The following is a 22720-nucleotide window of genomic DNA, read 5'->3' on the forward strand; positions in this document are numbered from 1 at the left end:
TTATGTTATGTTATGTTATGTTATGTTATGTTATGTTATGTTATATTATATTATATTACATTATATCATATCATATCCTATATCATATCATATCATATCATATCATATCATATCATATCATATTATATAAGACCTGGTCTTATATTATAGTAAAATAAGACCAGGTCTTATATTAATTTTTGCTCCAAAAGACACATTAGACCTGATGGTCTGGCTAGGTCTTATTTTCGGAGAAACACGGTAAGTGTGTGTGCAATGTACAAATCTGAAATTTTAAAAAAGCATCCATGAGAATATACATTAAAAATCTATCCAAATTCTAAACCGATTGTTCAGGCAGTGATTCTTGGAGCATACCATTTCCTGGGATTCCCAATTCCTACTCAACCAGATTATCTGGGATTGGTCCCTAGGAATATACATTTCCCAGTAATTCTAATGCACTTCCACTGTTTCCTTATAGAAAAGTCATCCTTTACAGAAACAAAGTAGGTTCTTGTCCAATGGTGAAATGGTCTTCAGTTATAGGTCATTATTTTTACGTCTGTTTCACATTGTTTCAGAAACTGGTCTGAGCATAGTTGTTATTACGGGTGATTAGAGAAATGTTTCACTTTCACAGTTCAGTCTCATTCTCTGAGTCTTTCATTTACTTGTCTTTAACACTACTACAAATGGTTTAGCCAAACATGAAGAAAATACCTTAAAGCAGGCAGCTGAGCCAGGGCTGGCTAAGACAGTTCCCTGAAGGAAGGGCTGGTCGTGGGAGTTCTGGAGGCCACAGCCAGAACTAAGTTCTCCATCCCCTGAGGAACATTCTGATAACACCGTTCCTGTAATTGCTTTCACTTTTATGAGAAATGTAAACAGTCAAAAATGAAACCTCATTAATATAATGAAAATATTTCTTGCCTGAATTAATAAGGCTCTCTCCTGGTGAGTTGAAAGCACCAAGTTATGAAAAAGGCAGAAGTGTGACTTTTAGCTTTTGCCTGAAGTTAGAATGTGAATTTCTCATGGTATATGTCTCTCATTCTTAGCTTCTGTCTATGACTAACTTATCATACATGTTTCTATGGAAACAGACATTAAATCTGTGAAAATACTGGAAAAGCTACTATAGAGATGTTTATCCAAACTTTCATTTGCTGTACTTTGCCAAGTGAGGTCCCATATGCAAAAAAGTGAGCACAGGTAGATGTATTACTTTAAAGATGACTTGCCATGGGGTAGAGGGGATGAGGAAACTACTAGAGCCTCTCAGAAAACTCTGTTTCTCTCCTTCCCTTTATTTCTTTATCCCTCTTTTTCTTTCTTTCCCCTTTCTTTTCTCGTCCATTCATTTTATTCATTCAATCAATCAACTAACATAATTGAGCTCCCATATACGGTTAAACACACATACAGTTTTTTCTCCAACATGGGTCAGACTTTTCAATAGATGGTCAAAGGAGACAAGCTAATCAACAGGGATACTGTCTTCAAGTATATCTAGGGAGCATGTCTATTAAAACAGATAGAATGATAGAAAGGTTGGTGTCTTCACATCATGAGCATCCAGCACATAATGGCTCAATATACATCTAAGAAGAATTATTATGCCTGAATAGAATGGTTGGAGCCAAAATAGAATGCTGGTGGATGTGTACAGGAAGGTGTTGGGGAGTTAGGGTAGCTGGGAAACTTAAAAGGAAACTATTCTTGCCCTTTAAGTAGAGAAACCACAGGTATGTGGTTTGTAGTACATCAGGAGCCAGTGACTAAAATGGAAATAGAAACAATAACCAGCATGCCAAACACAATAAATGAGGATCAACTTTCTTCCAGACAGGCTTGAATATCTTTTGTGAAACAAAATTTTAATAAGTAACAACCCTTACCTAACAGATGGGTTAACTGCTACATTAGAGAAGTAAAGAGCACCCCTGATTGGACAGGCCTTTGGTTTCTATATCAACTGGGTGGCTTCTGAAGTTCTGATAGCAAATATATAAACTGGGTGTTTTCCTTGAATAAAATGAACAGTGGGAATTAACTCAGTCATGTTTAACCCTTTGAGTGTAGCCTGTAAATGTTATGTGGTCACTTATATAAATCTTTACAATGGTTCTTTTGGGAGTTGAATAAGAACAAGAAAAAGAGTCATGATCAATCTATTCTGTGGAAAGTTGGAAATGTAGGAGACAAACTAATTCACATTTTTTAAGATGTTTCAAAAACTTAGATAATGGCAAGCATTAATAATTGTTAACATAAGCTTCTTATGGACACATTCTAATAGGAATTGAGCAAGAAGGTTCTATCTACCTTCACACTCCAACAATCCCAACACCAGAAATCAAGTCTCAATTTAAAAAATGAGAACTAGGAAGACAGTTTAAAAACTAAATTTAGGAAGATATTTTAAAGTGCTGGTATACTTCATGTTTCTTTTTTTCTTTTTTCTTTTTACTTCATGTTTCTTGACTCCTTGTTGCTAAAACAAAACGCTGTCACCCTCAACCAAGCAAGAGTCCAGAATTCAGGGCAAGGTCAGAAAATACCACCTTCTGGAGTTAAAACCAAGAAGGATTATCATAAAATGGATGAAACTGTTCATCTGCAGTAATCGTATAGCAGTAACTCTCTAGAAGAAAGGTTTGAAAACATTTCTGATAAAAACGTATCTCTGTTCATTCAAGATTCCAGGGTGCCTCTCTAAGTCAGCAGCATCTATAACATGACCAATGTAAGTGAGTACTAATCTTAGAACTGCAATATTATGTGTAAGAGGCTATTTTGATGACTGAGACGAAATGTTGAAAAAGAGTCTGAGAACGGAGAAATCTTCAGCATCATTTCAGTACTGTCCAGGGAAAGATGTTCTTATTCTAGACAACTGGTCTTGCTTATTGAGAGACAAAAATCCTTAGAGTGGAAAAGGGTCATTCATCAGTGTTACAGTTATGAAAATATCCTTTAAAGTACTTGATAAATCCTTTGTTTATCAAGCTATATCATAATGTCTTTCTCGCACATTATTCTCTCATCTTGGAAAATTCTCTCCCAATCTCTATTTTCCCAACTTCTGCTCATCTTTCAAAGCTCAACTCAAACATCTCCCTCTTCATACAACCATTCCTCATCCCCAACTCTGCTAAGTTCTTTGCATTTTTATTATAATGGCAAATACTGTTTTCTGTTATAGCTAGTCTTTCTCCATTAGACTGGAAGCTTTTTGCTGTATACTTATATTTTAATTTATGTTAAGAAAAGTTTGAAAATGTATGCATCAAATCCTCTGCTAAATTGCTTGTACCTTTATTCAATCCTCACTGTGTGCCTCACTCTGTCTCTCACAGAACTTGCTCTTGGTTCACTGTGGACCCTCACTAGCTTCATGTTGCTATTTCTATGGCCTCCTGAGAGGATTGCTCTATCAGGGAGGAATGTCTCTTGTAGGTGAATGGATCCAGGGAAATGGGTATATATCACCTACATATTAAATAAGTCAGTTTATTGGAATTTGACTCATGTAAGTCAACTTCTCGCAGTATGATCATCCCTGGATAAGGGGGAAAAATAGAAATCTGAACTTACAAAGTTGATGCCTGGACTGTAGAATGTGGCGACCCCATTGATAACTAGCTGCAATGGTACGATCCTGCCCATGTGACCCATGAACCATCCAGGAGATACATTACACCCCTTCTTATAACTATTTTTAAAAAGCCAATTTAGTTGGAAACTACCCTGAGATGCTATGTAGATTCTGACACGAAAGAACCTGTCTTAGAGGAAGACAGTTCTCATATATTTTACAAATAAGTCTTAAAATTCCAATCCAAAGCTCACCAGCTGGTGGGGGGAAAATGCACCAACGTCTCCTTCTTATAGACCCTATGAATTAGGCATTTATCATAGCTATAACATTTTGGTCTAAAGTAGAAAAATAAAACTAGTTTATTTTTATATAAATGTTTGTTTTCCCCATAATTTATATGAAAGTCTATCTAAAAGTAGGTTTTTGAAACCAAGTACACAAGAAAATAAAAATTTCTTAAAGGTGCTTTCAGTGTCAAACTCTAGAATTAATTTTTGTATGCATGCATTCCTGGATAGGCATTATCTATTAAATAATTTGGGCTCAAGATGAACTGTAACTTTTTCATTTTGCTTTTCATTTCTTGTTCTCTGGGAACTCATGATCTAGTGGAGGAATAAACAGATGATACAATATGTGAAAAGATAATACATGGAAGGGTTATGGAAGAACCAAAGGAGGGCAAGTACCTAATTCTTGGAGAGAAGGGAGAAGTAAAGAAGGCTACCTGGAGGAGGTGATGCCAAAAGAAAAGTAGAAATTATCTAACCTTTGATTCTAAATGATAAAGAGCTTCCCAGACCAGAAAAAGGTAGAGCAGTTTATCATCACCAAACCAATATTCCAAAGAATACTAGAGGGACTTCTTTAAGATGAAAAAAAAGAAAAAAGAAAAAAGATATACATATGAATAATAAAATGGCAATTTCTACATATTTATCACCAATTACTTTAAGTGTAAATGAATTAAATACTCCAATCAAAAAACATAGTTTGGCTGAATGGATAAGAAAAAGATACCCTTACATATGCTGCTTACAAGAGACTTACTTCAGATCAAAAGATACATACAGAGTGAAAGTAAAGGGATGGAAAAAGATATTTCATGAAAATGGAAATGGAAAATAAAAAAAGCTGGGGTAGCAATACTTATATAAGACAAAATAAACTTTAAAACAAAAACTATAACAAGAGACAAAGAAGGACCTACTAATCCCACATCAGATATTTATCCAAAGAAACCTAAAATGTTATTTCGGGAGGATGTATGCATCCATATGTTCATTGCAGCATTATTTACAATGATCAAGGTATGAAGGCAACCTGGGTGTCCCAGAATGGATGAATGGATAAAGCAGAGGTAGTAGACATATACAAAAAAATATTACTCAGCTATATAAAAAGAATGAAATCTTGTCATTTGCAACAGCATAGATGGACCTAAAGGGTATTGTGCTGAGTGAAGTGAGTCGGACAGAGAAAGGCAAATGCCATATGATTTCACTTATATGTAGAATCTAAAGAACAAAATAAACGCATGAACAAAACAAAAACAAACTCATAGATACAGAGAACATTTTGATAGTTGTCAGATGGGAGGGGGCTTGGGAGCAGGGTGAAAAAGTGGAAGGGATTAAGAAGTATAAATTGGTAGTTACAAAATAGTCACAGGGATGTAGGGTATACCATAAGGAATATAGTCAATAATATTGTAATAACTGTATATGGTGTCAGATGGGACTAGTTTTATAGGAGTGATCACGTCGTAAGTTGTATAAATGTATAATCACTATGTTGTACACCTGAACTTAAGATAATATTGAATGTCAACTATAACTGAAAATTAAAAGAAAATCATTTTAAAAAGTAGAAATTAGCCAGGTAAAGAGATGAGAAGGCATCTGAAGCAGAAGATGCAAAAACAAAGGTGAAATGACAAGAATTATAGGCAACTTATTGTAGCTGAAGAATAAAATGTGAGGCAAAGTATGTTAGGAGATGAAATAGAGGTGTGGGCAGGGATCATATTTATAGGGGCCTAATCTCTCATTTAGGGATCTGTAATGTACTGGCAGCGAAGTGATTCAAGGGTTTCCAAAAGAACAGTGATTTAGTTAAACCTGTATGTGATATGGTTGACTTCAGTGACAAGGTGGAGAATGACAGCAAACGGCCTGCAGACAGGAAAATGTTTACAGTAGCACAGGAGAGAGACGGTGAGGGTTGGATGGAAAGGAAAGAGTGATTTATGAAATAGCTAGCAAGTAAAAACCAAAGGACTAGTCAAGTGCTTTGATGTGGAGGTGAGGAAAGGGAGGAATCAATACTGGGTGTCTAGTGACTGAGTAGATATTAACACCATACTCTAAGCTAGAGATTTCAGGAGGAGAAATGGCAGACAATAGTACAGTTTTTGATCTGATAAGACTGAGTTTCCTGTGGGACTTCTGGCTAGAAGTGTCCGTCAGGTAGTACGATGTAGGCGTCTGAAGCGCTGGGGAAACACTGTGGGCCAGACTATAGACTGGTCAGTTCACCATGTTCTTCTAATAGCTGAATCCATGGAAACGGAAGTAACTCAGCCAAAGCAGGGAGAACAAAAAGTGAGAAGATGGAGAATAGATCTCCAATGAATACCACCATTTAAAGAATAAAATACTACCATTTTAAGGAAAAGGAGTCTGCAAAAGCAACAGAGAGGGAGGGAAGGAGCCAAGCGTGGGTGACAAGTTTCAAGAGCAGAGATCAATCTACAGAATTAAACATAAATGTATAAAAGGATAATAAGGAGTGAGAAATATATATACACACACATATATACATATAAATTTTTTTTGTGGCTCAAGATAGTATCCAAGCACATGTGTCTCTACTACCTTACTCCTAAAATTCTATTTAATGATTAAAAAAGATAAAACACATTGGTCAGAATAAATTAACAATCCATGAAAAGGAAAAGGGTCTCATCTCAGTAGTATATCACAAATGATGGAGGAATCTTTGGAAGACAGATAAGAGATGGGACCTGGTTTAGAGAGAAACAGAACTTGAAGAAAGGGCCAAAACAAATATAAGAAAGAAACTGCAGCATACGTCAGTAGGGTTTGGAGAGAACAGCTTGAAATGCAAACACAGAGTCAAAGGATATACAAACAGAAGAGGATTGAGGGGCATTCTCAAAGGGACGAAATCTGAGGGAGCTTTGCTTGGCAATGCTCCTTCCTCTCGTGCTTATGCTCCACGTTGACCAGTAACAGGGAGGTTCAAGGTCAGCACAGTGATGTGGTGCTGGTCTGGAGAGGGAGAAAGGGATGAAGGGCAACTTCACTTTGTATTCTCTATTAGCTGAGCTGTTTGACTCTCTCACATGGAGAATGTATTCATGTATTACCTGAATATATTATTAAAATAGAAATTAAGTCTTTTGGATTTGACTGGAAATCAGGGAGGTTTTGGTGACCTTGAGAAGAACAGTAAAACAGAGGGAGGTCAGAGCCAGATGGTGCTCTGAGGCCTGAATGAGAGGTGATAAAATGGAGCAAACAAACTTAGACAATTTAGGGGGAATTAACATAAACTGGAAAGAGATGGATGGGGATGAGTCAAGGAAGATTGTTTAGGAAAAAATTGGGAAGTAGAGAAGAACTTGGGTATTCTCGGAATCCCATTTGGAAATTGGACATTGAAAGTGGAAATGGAAAGTAGAAGTAGAAAAAAAAAAGGGGGATTGCGCTTGATGCCCTTTTGTTAGAGACGGGGATGAGGTCATCTGCTCAGAGAATGACAATCTGAGGTTGAAAAGGGGACTCACAGAGGAAAAAGATTTGAAAAAATCCACTAATGAGAAACCAAAGGATTGACAGCACAGAGGACAGTCCAGGCGAGGTTAGAAACCAGATATGCGGTGCCGTCCAATACACACTGTGTGCGACTTCCTCTAGCAGCTCTTGGTGACATGACTGCAACGATAGTAAAGGCTCGTTGTCAGAATGATCCAGGGTTGGGCTTTTGGTAAGCCAAGGAAGGAGCAGGTACAAAGACATTAGGGGTGCTTGCGATAACAAATTGATCAGATGGTCTGCCACAGCTCCTGACTTAGTGAAATTTCCTATCTTCTGGCCAGGAATGGATGGATAGATTCGGAGAAAAGGGAAGCCTCCACAGCGTGCAGTTTCCTGGCACAGCCCAAGGGCAGGAGGTGGGCAGGAGGGGGAAGTATATGGATGCTAGTCCTCTGCTTTAAATGGCCAGAAGCAAACAAGTGTCCGAGTCCTATCCCTCTTCCACTTCCTCCTCCTGCTTAAAAGAACGATGAGCCAAAGAGCAAAGAAACTCATAGTCCATGAGGCAGGCCAGATCAACAGACTGACAAAGGATAGAGCATTTCTTCTTTATGACTGGATCATTTCTTAATTTTTCCCAACCAGTGTCCAGTGGCCATGGAGAGTGTATGTTCCTAACTGCTGTTTTATTGAGCATGTTGTCCCATAGCTATGGCTAGAGTCTGCCATGCAGAGAGAAGTCAGCTGTCACTCTGGCAGGCTCTGAGCTTCTGGGGCCATTAAACAGCCTCATACCCATTGGCGAGCATCCTGAAGGACAACCAAGGACATGTCCTCCCAGAGCACAGCCTTTCTGTGATGTTATGTTCCAAAGTATAAGAAAAGCTCGTCAGGCAGGGGAGATGTCCCTAAATTATTCTCCTGCACCTGTGAGCAGAAAGGAAAAAGATTGCTCCACTCAAAGGATGAGAGAAGGCAGTGGGCGGAGTGAGTAGTGGCCCTGCAGAGCCTTTGTTTCAGGGCAGTGACAGCATGGCTGGCCACCTGGCAGCTCTCTGGTGCCGCAATACCCTCGAAAAGGACAGAAGACTCTCTCCATGTGGCTGTGAGCTTCCCTGCTCTTGAACAACGGTCTACTTCCCTGCAGGCTGGGACACTGCCTCCTGGACCTCTGGGTATGACAACACAGTGTGGCAGGGCAAAAAGAAAGATAAGAGAGCGGAGAATATTTCATTTCACCCAGGATAGAAAACACGAAGATAGAGAAACTGAGGGAATGGAGAGTTGAACTCAATCTCCATAAGGTTCCTTCTGTGTCCTCTAGGTGTTTAACTACAATGTGATCTCCAGGCAGTGGGACAGAGAATGGATAACCCAGTTCCTTCCTCTCCTGGTTGCTTAATGAGTCTCTGAAACCTACTTTTAGGCTGTAAGGGAGGTGGACATAAACCTGTACGGTTCCAGAGGAGAGAGTCCCAAGTAGCCTCCGTGGATCTTTGTTTCAGGCAGTGGAACTGGGACTGTGGCTCAGCAGAAGGGCCATTTCAATATCATCTGGTTCTGAGCCCATTTTATTCAGCTCATTTATTTTGTATTTTTCAAAGCAATTTTTTTTTTCAGACGATACGGGAGGATAGAAAAATTAAGCATATATATTTAACTATCATTCCTCATGGACCTAAATGTGCATGCGATTTTTTTAACCCTAAGTGTTAAAATTTTCAGTAGTTATATTTGTTTATATATGTTCACTTCACTCCATATTGAATTTGAGGCTACTTACAAAAGGGGAAAAACGGGTCAAAAAAAGTACATGGGTATTCCAGCCAAAAAGTCTAAAAAGTTGATTAAAAAAGTTACATGCAATTCCAATTAAAAAAAGCAATTATTTTTTTTTCCTGGAACTAGATAAAAGATGATAGAAGCTGAGTTTCTAAAACTCAAAAAGAAGCAACTGAAAATGGTCAAATTGTGAAAATAAAGAACAATGAGGGAATACTAAGACATAGATGTAAGAGATAATAAAGCCATAATTATATATCTTCAATTGAAAATATGCTATAGGTGAATGACTAGACTGATCAACAGAATAGAAAAAGTGCAAAAATAAGCCTGGGTATATATGGGAACTCAGTATATAATAAAGGTGGCATATCAAACAAAATGGAGAAATAAGTGGTATTGGTATAAAGAGTTGTGTAGAAAAAATTAAATTAAATCACAGATTAAATTATAACTGGTTTAAAGACTTAAACATATAAAACAAAACCATAAAAGTCATGGAAGAAAATGTGGTAGAATTCCTTTATAACTTTGCAGTGGGAAAGGCAATTTTAGTAATGATTCAAAATTCAGAAGCAGTATAGGAGAAAGGATATTTATAAAGATATTATAAAAATGAAACTCTATGTGGAAAAAGCCACCATGAGCAACGTCAAGTGACAAGTAACACATTGGGAATGCATAGACAAGGTGTGAAAACACAGAAAAAAAGCTAATTCCCTTAATTTATGTTAGGAAAAAAACAAAAACTTTACAGAAAAAGAGTTGAATAATGTAAACTTATAACACTTATGACACTAACACTATATTTATTCAATTAATCACTAAAACAACCTCATGTAGTAGGTACTATTACTATCATCATTTATTCATCAGGATCCTAAGGTGCAGAGAGGTAAGTAACTTGCCCAAGGTCACACAGTTTGTAAGGGAAAGGACTAGTAATGCCAGACATTTTGCTTATAACCATTAAGTTCTACAGCAAAAACTCTGAGCAACAGCAACAGAAAACAGAATATAAATTTGCCTATAAGCATGAAAAGATACTCAAAATTCTATATAAAAAACTACAAACTAAAACGACAGTGAGATACATCATTTTCACTGTCCCCCAAAGCTTTATATATCTACCTTGTCTAAGTAAGAAGGTGAGTTTTGACTTCACTGAAGGCCAGAGGTTGGACCCAGTGACTTAAGCATTTAGTTTAGGATTTATGCTCTGTTGTCACAGTGTGGGAAGGCAAAGACCCCAAATAAATGTGACACAGCTTGCCTTTCTTTTCTTTTACCGTGTTTCCCCCAAAATAAGACCTAGCCGGACCATCAGCTCTAATGAGTTTTTTTGGAGCAAAAATTAATATAAGACTGGGTCTTATTTTAATATAATATAAGACCAGGTATAATATAATATAATATAATATAATATAATATAATATAATATAATATAATATAATATAATATAATATAATATAATATAATAAATACTGGATCTTACCTAGCCGGACCATCAGCATTAGAGCTGATGGTCCGGCTAGATCTTATTTTCGGGGAAACACGGTATTATATGAAAATATGTGGTCATGCTTATCCTTGAGGGGAAAAAAAAAAATCTTTCTATTTAGACCCATGATACTTCAAAATTACCCCATGAGCTGCAAATATATTTCTGATATGAAATAAGTGCAAGAAAATTTAAATTGGTGTCTTTGCTTGCCTGTCAAAATATGACAATGTGAAAATAGTCATCTTCACTTTTTTCATCTGATCTATAGCTTTACCTGCTAAAGATGGTTGGGGAATCAGTAGCTTCTATGTTCTTTTCTCATATGGCATTAACAAGGCAATCATCGTGAGGAAGTGTTTGCTCACTTTATATATTGTAGTAAAGTCACGGTTACTTCTGATCATAGGAATTGGGTTGATGAAGGGAAAATGAAATCCACAGAGAATCTTGGGATCATTCTTAATTTAATGTTTCAGTCTTTTCTGTCATTACCGCTTTACTCAGAAAAGCTCACAAATAGAAAACACAACTGATTTGTAATTATATTGATTTTCCTCAGAATTAAATGGGAGCCTTGACAAAAGTAAAGTGACCAAGCTAGTAGCAGTATTAGTAGGAGCAAATTTCAGAAATAACTAGTGCAAGGAAACTTGGGTAATCTATGATGTGGTTACCAAGGTAGGCCACTTGTTGTGTTCTAGCAAACTTTGAAGGTCAGCCACCTCCTCCACGAAGCCTTCTTTCCCACCATATAGGTGTAACTGTTTCATTCTTGATCATCCAATATACTTTATCATCATCATCATCATGATGTTTGTGACACAACTACAGAAGTATGTAAGGGGAAATAAAAAAATCCTGCCATTCTTGCGAATTTCACTTTCTTGACAACTGTGAAGTCTTTCAACAGTTTCTCAGTGCTAATGCATATTTATCTCCATATATTATTAGTATTATTATTTTACCAGAATGGGCTCAGACCATGCATACCACCCCAAAACTTGATTTTTGCACTTAGCATCATGTACATTCTTCCAGTTGAATATCAAATACCCTCAAGGCAATATTTTTAAGAGCTGCAAAACATTCAGTAATTTAGATAAAAACAATATATCCAGCCATAACTCAACCTTTCCACTTTTCTGATAGTCCCCAAAATTGCTGTATTAAAGATTCTTACATGTAATTTTATTTTTCTGTAGAACAGGTTCTCTCAAGTGGGACTGGTAGATTAAATTTTAATAAGTTTTGCCAGATTGTCCAAGAACAAACAACTCACATCCCAAACCACACTGGGTGTTTTCACTCATTTTAATTTTGCCAATCAGATGGGTAAAAAATGGTATTGCATTATTGTTTTAAATTATATTTCCATGACTTAAAGAGGCTGAATGTTTTTTCATAATCTTTATTATCTGTTTTCAAGTTATGTTTCTGTGAATTGCCAGTTCATATAGTTTTTTTATTTCCCTATTGCATTGTTGTCTTTTCATTTTTTTATCAAAATGTAGGTGTTCTCTGTATGTTAAGGAGATCAATCATCACCCTGTTATTCATATACACTGAAATATATTTCTTTTGACTTTGCTTATATTGATTTTATCCATATAAAACTTACAATTTCTCAGATAGTCAGCTCTGTCTATATGTTTCTTTATGAGTTCTGCATTTTTTTTTTTTAATTTAAAAAGACTAATTGCACCACCAGATTATTTTCAAATTATGGAAAAACCTAAAACCTATGAATTGGGACTCATGGTGAAGGAGGAAATCAAACAACTTAGTGGAATTATTATTTATTTTAGATATATTAATAGAAATCAATGTAATGATGGCTATTCAGGATAGGACTATAATCATGAAAGGAATGGAAAAGCCAAGTAAAAAGTCAAACTAACCAGAATGTGGTGAAGGCAGTGAAGAAGACATTGTATAAATCAGCACATATAAAATGGAGGAAAAAAAGATGAACTATTACAAAGAGAAATATACGGTGAACCTAAAATAAGATGAGAGGAATAAAACAGTTTATGTCCATTGTCACAGTAAAGCAGACAGGCTGAATTTCATGATCAAAGGCAAAGACTGCCAGATTTTGCTTTAAAAAAATCCATCTGTAAATTACTGGTGAAAGTATACATAAAAACAAAGGAACAAAGATATTTAAAAATGAAGAGACTAGGAAAGATCCACTGGAGTGATTCAAACCAAGAGGAGGAGCTATAGTAATAGCAGTATCAAATAAAGCAGATTCAAGTCCCAAAACTTTGTCTCAGGGGAGTAGGGCTAACAAAGCAGTCAGGATTCCAGGAGTTAAGTTTCTGGAGTGAAGGGAAGAACAAGTAAGTATGGTGATAGTGTGAGCTGCCTTTCACTTCAAGGCATTCACCATTTTTTTTAGATGGACAGACTGAGAGGCTGAGTAAAGAGTTAGCAGCAGCAGTCTTACAGTGCTGAGGAGACAAAAACTGGAGTTCTGAGCTCTTCAAAATGGGGCGTACCCCAGGCTTTCACCTTAGGTCGTGAAGGGAATATACCCTGGGCTTAAGGATAACCTGAAAAACAGATCAGTGTTCACAAAATCAGTCTAAAATAAACTCAGTCCCTGACCAGATTAAGGAGACCTATTCTAACTACCTGCTAAAGCGAAAGGACTCTTCTCTGAAGAAAGAGAACACCAACACAGTACCCACAATTTTTTTTACAGTGTTCAGTATTCAATTGAAAAAAGACAAAATGACCAGGCATACTAACTGACAGAACCAAGAGGAAAAAGACTCCAGAAAATAGCAATCCCCGGGTAACTCATATATCCATATACATAATAGATGAAAACATGGAAAATTATTTCAGAGAACTGGAATCTATAAAAAGAATCAAACGGGAATTCTAAAACCAATTGCAGCTCTCTCTTTGCCAGTCTGTCTCCGTGTGGTCCTCAACCCTCGCTGTACCTTAGGCTCACCCAGCCCTACTATGGACCTGTTACGCTCCGCAGGGGTTCTTATATGCAACCGGGACTGAGAATCACTATTCCTTTATTCTCTTGCTCCTGGTAGAATGAGTCCAAGATTGCACAGGCCCAGAAACCACAAGCATTTGGGGGAGCAAAAACTGTTTCCTAAAACAGGAGGTACATTCAGAAGTAAGTAAGAGCAGGGCTTGGTGCTGGAAGCTTAGAGTACTAGCTCTGCTAATTGGAGGCGACCCAACAAGGCACAAATCCTCTGTCTGCTTCCTTCACCCATCAGATAAGTACAACAAGATCTTTTGTCTCTCTCAGACTGTAATGTGAAGTTTAAAATGGAAAACAGATAAGATTTTTCAAAATGTTGAAAATTACACAAATGTAATTTGTGAGTGTTCCCATCATAATCAAAGTCTTTTGCTGTACTAAGGTGGGTCTTGCACAGGTCACTTCCCTTTCTAAACCCCAATTTCCTCACCTATAGAACGGAGCTACCGATTCTGCAGATTACATCTTAAGCAGCAAGGCAAACAATAGGAACTGAAACCCAAAATATTATATTGTATTTGCTATTACTAATTTGCATTTTTATTACAAAGCTGTGGGTAGACTCACTCAATGTCAAGCCTTTCATCAAATCCCGTAGTCTCTCAGGGTAGGAGATACTGACACCCATGTGGCGATAAGCAGGTGCAGTGTTTCTGCCTACAAAGCTGTGCAACTTTAAAACAAATCCCAGGGAATTTTTGGTTACAGACTAAACCTTCTGAGGTGACAAGCGCAATTGACTTAGCTGCCTGGAAGCTGCCCCTTTTGCTTCCATTACCTGGGCTTTCCTGACTCTTAGGTATGTGACAGAAGATCAATACAGGCTACAGGTGAATGAATGTAATCAACTTAAGCAAAGCAGGTTAAAATCCTCTGGTGTGTGGTGTCATGAACGGAGCAAGAGCTGCAGAGGCGCTGGGTGGCCTACAATGCCTTGCTCCATGAGCAAGTCCTGACACTTTCCTCTGTCCTCACCTTCTCCCTCTGAGTGATAGGGCCTGGTACCTTCTCTAGCTCCCAGAAGTTTTGCATTCTCCAGTACAGGGCTCTGTATTCTTATACTGACCACAAGTCCAGTGACTGTAAACATTGAAGTCTCTGGGAAACTCAAGATTCAGAGTAGTGAATTTGAAAGTGTAAATGGGGGAAATGTTTTTGGAGGTGCCTATGGCACAGTTATTGCTGATTTTGACTCTATTGGTGTATGCATTCTTGCCTGTGCAAAGCACTACAAATTTATGTTGTCAGCCAGTGACATGAATGTATTTTTTTTTCCCTAAAGCAAATCTGATAATTACTATATTGTAACATATCTTGCAATAAGCTAAACAATAGATTCAGGATTTCAGGTTTCAGTGCAACAAAAGAGAGCAACTCTCCTTGGAAGGCATGAACTGTCATTTCAAATGGGACCCTGAAATATTGTTCCCACTTACCTACTGATATGGTCCAAACAGCAATTATTTTCAGAAATGCCTTCGTTCTGGAGTTGAAACGGCTGTGATGGATGGGGTTCTGGATGGCAACATAGCGGTCCAGTGAGATGGCACAGAGGTGCATGATGGAGGCCGTGGAGAAGAGCACGTCCAAGTAAATCCAGACTGCGCAGAGCTTGCTAGGCAGAGGCCACCGGTAACCTACGACGCAGAAGTTTAGTGTCAGTACGTGGCCTTGTGCTGCCTCTGGCGTGTGGATTATACCCTGATGCAACAGTTTCCACCCTGGGGAAAGGTGCAGTGGTGTCACAGGGCAATATAAGATATTTTTCAATAATTCAAAAGTCTGATAGCAACTGTGGTTAAGTACAATAAGATTTCACTGGCTGATGAACACAGGTTTGAAATTTTCTTTTGGCTGGGATTATGTCAGTGTGTTGGCCTAAACTCAGGTTCTCTTTAGGGTTTCTCTCACTCTGTTCTGCCTAATAAAACCTACTTTTTTTTTTTTAATTACTTAGATCATAAGGTATGATGTATTTTGGGCTCCTCTACTGAAGCACCTCACAGTGTACTGTTATTACTTATTCACATAACTCACACATTGTAGGTTCCCTGAGTTATTAGGCCCATCCCTTAGTCATTACCGTAACTGCTCAGTCTTACCCTGTGATGGTATTTAGTAGTCTCTCAATTAATGCTATTGGTGTGAATGTATAAATGATTAAAAATCCAGATTGGGAATATGTCTTTACCTGTAAAAGTGAAAAATAATTACCTAATAATGCTTTGGGGGTTAAACTCAAATTTGGGGTTTGTGTGGGGAAAAGTGAAGACAATGGTGAGGAAAAGCATGGTGTTCTTGTTCTGAGAATTGTTTCGGTGCGGGGGTTGTCATATTTAGTGAGCAGCAGAATCTTCCTGGATGCTTCTTAAAATGGGGCTGGTGGACTGCGCCTATGGGGTTCTGATTCTGTCAATCTGCAGTGGGGCAGGAGAATTTGCATTTCAAACAAGTTCCCAGGCGGTGCTAATGCTGCTGGGACCCCACTTTGGCAACTGCTGTTTAGGGTAGTGGTTCTCACTTCCTGGCTTCCACATTAGAATCATCTGGAGAGCTTTGTAGAAGTCCTGATGGCCAGGAGGGTGGGCGGAAGTGGGTCTCCCACAGTGAATGTTTTGAAGCTCTCCAGGCGATTCCACTGGGAGAACCCCTGAAAGAGGTCACTTGCTATATTAGGAAGGTGGGACATGCCTTATGGACATAAGCAAAGTGTCCTGTTTTTGTTTTTCTTTTGAGGGGATCAAATGGTTATATAAACTTGAATTAGTTTTGATAGCAGTATAAGCAATGGTGTTAGACCTGTGTGCATGTGAGAAGGAAAATTATAAAGACCACCTTTCTTCACAATATTCCAGACCCATAAAGCTGAACAAACTCTCCATTTGCAAATATACTCTACCAAAATGCTACCATTAATATTTAAGAAAGTAAAAAGGTTGCAGGATACAAGCCTAACTTAGTGCCTTTCACTCTTACCGTTTGCAAAGAGCTTGTGCTAAAACTAGAGCCTTTTCCTTAGCAGCGCCTGGGCGGAAGCCATGCTCTGCCTGGTCGGAACTGATGTTGGCTCTTAGAGGCGTTTTTTTTGGAAGGAGGCAGCCGCAGACCTTAGTCTGGGTTTCCGCAGTGGGGATAAGGAGGGGGCATTTCCTCACCCTGCGGAGTCTGGGAGGACCAGTCCAGGGAGGGGCTCACTCAGGTCAGGAACCGGCTTCGCGCAAGCGGCCAGCCGCCGCCAGGGGGTGCGTTTGTACCCGGCGCCTGAGGCGCCCGGGCAGTCCGAGCTTCCTAACCCAGCGGCGGATGCCTGCCCCGACACCTGCCGCTCGGAGTCTTCCCTAGCCTCTCTACGCGGTTTTAGTTTCCAGACCTGCACTGTGAAAGTCATCCCCCACCTCTGGAGTTTGCATTTGAGCAGGGTAGGGATTTAGGAAGCGAGGACCTCTCCAGAATGTCTGGGAAATGACAGGCCAATTTAATGAAATCATCTGGGTGTGACATTTGAGTGGTCAAGTGTGGGGGTGTGGGGACGGGCTGGTTTTGCAATGAGCATTATGGACTCTGTGCAAACTGGCACCTGTTCTTCATTGCTCACCTCCCTCCTTCCCACTCCTCAGGGCGGGATTGATTATTGTTTTAGCCTCTATGTCTTGGCCAGAAAATCCTCTTTTAATGACCGTGCTCCTAACCTGTTTCTAGCTCTGGGTTATTGCTGATGTGTCTGTGTCAGCAGTCTCAATAGTCATATTCTCTCTCTTTTCTCTTCTCTCTTCTCTCTCTCTCTCTCTCTCTCTCTCTCTCTCTCTCTCTCTCTCTCTCTCTCTTTCTCTGTCTTTCTCTCTCTGTCTCTCTCTGGAGAAATCTGGCCGTATTACTCATAATTTGGAAAGAATATCACATTCTGCTCCCAGCTAAAACCGCCCCAGTGTTTGCTGACTTGCTGAGAGGATTGACTCTTTCAAACTCTGTTGAGAAGAAAGCAAGATTAATTTCTTCCCATTTGTTTTCCACCCTCCTCCATACCAGTCTGGAGGATTTTATGCATATGAATTTTTAAAGAGTAGAGGGTATAATTCAAAGGCCCACTTCCAAATTTGCTTCTCTGGGCAGGGAACAATTAAAACTGGAGTAATTCATTTATTCTAATGGGGACTCTGCATATTTTAACATTAAACCCACTTGCACCATTAATGGTCTCTCTGCAAATGCTCCAAGATAATTGGGAAGGTTTTACTACTCCATTAGAAGTGCTGAAAACTGTGTGACAGAGATAAAAGTGTTCTGTCCTGAAGGCTGTAATATTTGTGAATATAAAGGAGTGAAAATAAACTGGATTCAGAATGACAGTTAAGTTATTGCTTTATGACTGTATTGGGACATTTATAATCATTGCTACATAAAAGGTACCTGTTTCAAAGCACAAAACGCACCAGTGACCACAGATAATAGGTTGCCTGTTTTTATATATGTGAAACCTCATTTTAAGAGTAAAGTTTAAGTAACTAGAGTTACATGGTAGACCCTTGTCTATCAGCAAAGCCTTGTGTTTACTTGGTCTCGTGAGCCCCGGCTCATCTGCTAATGACATGCACATGCTCTTTATCATCAGTGGGTATAGTTGGGAAACTAATGCCACTCACCATATAGGATGGTTAACATGGACACAGGCATGACAAGGAAACCCAGCAGCATATCGGCTATGGCAAGTGACATCAGGAAATAGTTGGTGGCGTTCTGCAGCTTTTTCTCTAGGGACACTGCCATGATGACGAGTATGTTCCCAGCAATGGTTAGGATAATCACTACAGCTGTCAACAAAGCAGACCAGTTCTTTTCCTGGAGATGAAGTAAGGAGAAGCATGGTGGTGAGAGGCAGCCCTCACAGGAAAGGTTGGTTCGATTTTCTGAGTCGACTGTCCAGTTAAATGCATCCGAAGTGTTATCTTCTCCAGAGTTAAAGTCGTTATTGTAGAGCCTTGTGTTATCATTTAGTTGCATTAAGGAGTTCGTACTTGAGCTCAAAGAAGTATTTTCTTCACACAGAATATCCATTTCTCAGCCAGAACTTGTAACAGATGAAGTGTAGAAAAACTAACAAGTTAATAGGCTCTGCTCACCATCCATCTTTATGTCCCCACACTCCGTCACACTGAAGCTGGTGTACCTGCTGGGTTCCTTTGGTTGGCTGTTTTCCTCCCATTATTACAACAGTAGTTGAAGAACTGCAGTGGCTCTTTATATTTCCTTCCTTCACAATTTTAGTAGAGTCTTCTGCTTGGTTTCATTTTTTTTTTTTTGTTCCAAAGCAAGGTCAAAAAGGCAGAATGAACTTTTAGCATAGAGGTTTCAGAGTTTTGAGCATTTGGGGAGAAAAATGTGATCCTGGCCAAAAACAGAAAAGTTTTGTAACTACCAGGAATCTCGTTTAGCTCTGTCTCATTCTGTTGGTTACGCTGATCACACTAGCTTAGCCACAGCTGTATTAAAACGACATGCAATCCAAAACAGCAGGGCTGTATGCCTTCTACATTAAGAAAGTCAATTAAAAATACATTCAGTGTTAATCCCAGAGTAATTGGATGTACTTTGGGTTATAATTCTCAGTCTTAGGCTGAACTGCCACAGCTGCTGCCGGGAATTTCAGCTTGTATTATGTTGCTTAGTTAATAAAAGGGGACAAAAAAAAGTCTTAAGCAAAGATTAACAACTTTCCACACTAGAAATTCTCCTTGTGAAATGATTACATTTTGGCCAAGCATGATTTCAAGCCAGAAAGAAAATTACACAGCAATAAAATATAGCATGAGAAGATGAGAACTTACATTTGTCTTCAGGGTCCTCACATCAGACACACTGCTGTTCTGCAACTCGTTGCATCTCTCATAATAAATAAGCTGGTATAGAGTCCCTTCTCCTTGAGCTTCCACCAGCATAATATGATAGTAATTTGATTTCTGTTTTGCTGACTTCAAAAACTGCATGTAAGGGTCAAGCCAGTTCCAGTGCTGCGAAGCCCGCCTTGGCGTTCTCTGCCCCCGCTCAGCTGGGTCACTCCCTCCCTGGGCGGCTTGCCTCAGCGAGGCACACATTTAGAATCATTCACAAGCCCCTCTCAAAGTCACACAAAAGAAATCGCACAGCCAAGTAGGAAGAGCAGCCTGCACCGAGGGTCGCGTGGTTTCCACGGGAATGGACTAGCTAGCTCTCAGGCTGTCTCATTCACATCGTCAGACCTCCCTCTATCTGTGTGTCATAAACTGCAAGGTAGCAACAGCCAGCAGGGTGGATCGAATAGGCTGGTGTGTTTTTTCTTTTTGCTACACGTTAACGCTGGGAAGTTTCTCTTTGTTTTTAAAAGAGAGAAACTGGAGAATTCACATTTTGTACAGATTCCTAAGGCAGGTAAGCTGCACTGGGATATTTATTAGGGTGAAGAGAGAGCATGAAAATAAGGCTAGAGAATGGTATATCCTGGGAGAGTGCCCTCTGTAAACGAGGCGCTTCCATTCAAAGCCCACATTCTTATGCCTGAAGTGGGATTACTGACGTTGGCAGCTTGAGCACTCAGTGGTCAAGCAGATCTTGGCCAATAACTATGAAACTATTAGTACTATTTCAATTTATTATTACATACATATACTGTTCAAATAGCTTATTTTCTTCAACAGAAATACACCATGTAGAAGTAATTCAAAACCTCACATGTAGAAGAGAGTAAGTTGGTTGTTTAGAGATAACATTGGAGAGCCTGCTTTCCTTGTAAGAAAGCCCCTTCTCAGTTTCTAAACAAGGCAGATATGTGTGTGGATGGATGTGTACACACACATCCATAGCTCCTTATTTTTATAGATGAGAAAATAGATTTTTTCCTGAATAGTTGGGTTTTTCTAAATTTCTGTCCATCATTATCTTCTCTTCTTACCCTTTACATACTCCCTAGACAAAATCAGCTATTCTCATGCCTTCAACATGTTTGGGGCCAAATCTGTACCTTCTTAGCAGATTATTTCCCTCAGCTTCAGACCGAGATATCCAGCTTCCTTCAGCAGCTCAGGCAATCTTGACCTCAGCATCTTCTTTCATGTACCCATTGCCCTGCCCACCTCTCAGTGCTTCCCTCCAACCAATCTCAGTTAACGGGATCACCATCTCTTCAGACAAGTGGCCTACCTCCGTCTCTTCCTTCATTCTCAGTGCCAGATCTTACTTAGTCTCCAGTGTCACCTCTGCATACATGTTTCTCAAGTAGCCTCTCCTCCAGCCCACAGCTCACCCTTCTTTGGTTAAAGGCTACATCATGTGTTGCCTGGTTGGAGCATGAGCGTCCCCTTCACTGCCATTCTGCCATCCTCCCGCCCCTCTGCATCCCCCCTCCTAGGAGAAGGGTGGTGGTGATCACCATGTACCTTAGAGGAGGAAGCTGGAAGCACAGATTTCAGGGTCATAATTCCTTAGTCTTGAATCCCAGCTCTGTAAACTCATATGCAGTAGAATCCTGGACAATCTAGTTGCCTCCTTGAAGGCTCAAGTATTCTTTCTTGTAAAATGGGATAATCGTAGTACCTCCCTCATAAGACTGTGGTGAAGCTAAAATGAGACAATGCGTGTAAATATTAGCCAATGTCTGGCTTGTAGGATGCTCTTACTCTTAGCCATTTTCAGTCTTATTAATATTCTAGCTGACATTATTAGAGACCAAAAGTCACTCCCATCAGTTTGTGCCTACATTGCTGAGGCTCTCCCTTGTGGGGCACATGATGCCTATCTTTGCCCATCCCCCACTGCTCCCACTTCTTAGGCCTGGACACTTGTTATAGTCCCACAAGCAGCCTACATATAGATAAACTTGCAGGTTTCTAATGATTTTTAAGGATCTGTACTTGCAGTTCCCTGTGTATGGAATGCTCTCACCACCTCCCATTTTCTGTCCATCTGGCAAACGCCTACTCAGTTTTCAAGGCTCAGTTCCAAAGTTATGTCCTCTGTGAGTCCCACTCCTGCCACCTAACCACCTGTGTGACCTTGATGAAGCTAATCTCTCTGTGCTTTAGTTTCCTCATTTGCAAATAGGAAACAACAATAATACCTACCTCAGGATTGATTTGAGAGTTAAATAAATGTACACATGTGACTGGCACAGTTTAAGCACTCGGTAAAGATGAATTGTTATTATCATTATTGTTGCCAAGCTTATTGTTACTAAGCTTTCTGCAGCTCTCCTTCGCTGTGTGGACAAACACTATAGCACCTTCTGCAGTCTTCTATTTTAACACTCCTCACATTGCATGTAAACCCCATAAAGACAAAGACTATGTTTATCTTGTTCATAGTTGGGCACATAATTGGTGTTTTGATATATTTGTTGAATGAATGAATGGATGGATGATTTATAATTACCTATATACATATCTGTCTTTATTAGATGGTGAACTTCTTATGCATCTCTATACCTTCAAAACCAAGCATGGCATCTCCTAATGAGAAGTCCTCAGTAGACGTGTTTTAAAGGAATAAATGCATTGATTGTTAGCATAGTTTTAAAAAGGAGAATCAGTGAGAAATCTTGAACCTCAACCTCCTCTTTCGTTACTTTGTCCAGTGGGATACTAATTTAATTTTATTAAAGAAAGCAAAGGGAAATGTGATTAAAAAAAAAAAAAAAAGAAAACTCCAGTCTTGGAAAGTTACTCCAGAGCTTTTTGATGTTATGTTTTTTTACAGATTGCTGTGTTATAGTTCTCCTTAGAGAAATCTGATATTCTCAGGTCATTATTCTCCATGAGGAACAGCGAGGTTTCTAGTCACGACAAAGCTAGTTAATGAGTTGCTTAGTATATGGTTTATATCGTGAAATAACTTTGTCAGTAAACATCTAATATTATTTTCCATTTTTATTACAGTTTTATGAATATTTGTTATGGTCAAAGCAATATGGGCAAAATCTAGGCTCTTGGCTACCGATACTGAACCAGAGCTTGTCTATCAATAGCATGTGATTTAGATTTGGTAAGAATAGTTTCTTGCAAGTCAGGCACCCCTTTTGAGATTGGTGA

The 22720-nt window shown here is 39.1% G+C and overlaps 1 protein-coding gene across 2 annotated transcripts in view; it reads right to left on the bottom strand.

Annotated features, from left to right (window-relative positions):
• HTR2A (5-hydroxytryptamine receptor 2A) overlaps window positions 1-20030 on the bottom strand; it is a 67420-nt gene extending 47390 nt beyond the window's left edge. The window contains exons 1-3 of one of the 2 annotated variants that reach the window (XM_019748071.3): window positions 19490-19947; window positions 18308-19049; window positions 15104-15304 (exon numbers count right to left, since the gene is read on the bottom strand). In XM_019748071.3, the coding sequence (XP_019603630.2) occupies window positions 15104-15304; window positions 18308-18719 (613 nt within the window). In that variant the 5' untranslated portion in view covers window positions 18720-19049; window positions 19490-19947. Of the gene's footprint in view, window positions 1-15103; window positions 15305-18307; window positions 19050-19489 lie in introns of both variants that reach the window. The other variant, XM_074329958.2, reaches the window with a different exon arrangement.
• Window positions 20031-22720: the final 2690 nt, after the last annotated feature.

Source organism: Rhinolophus sinicus, chromosome 16, assembly GCF_057876585.1.
Source record: "Rhinolophus sinicus isolate RSI-liver-muscle chromosome 16, RSI-T2T, whole genome shotgun sequence".
NCBI lineage: Eukaryota > Metazoa > Chordata > Mammalia > Chiroptera > Rhinolophidae > Rhinolophus > Rhinolophus sinicus.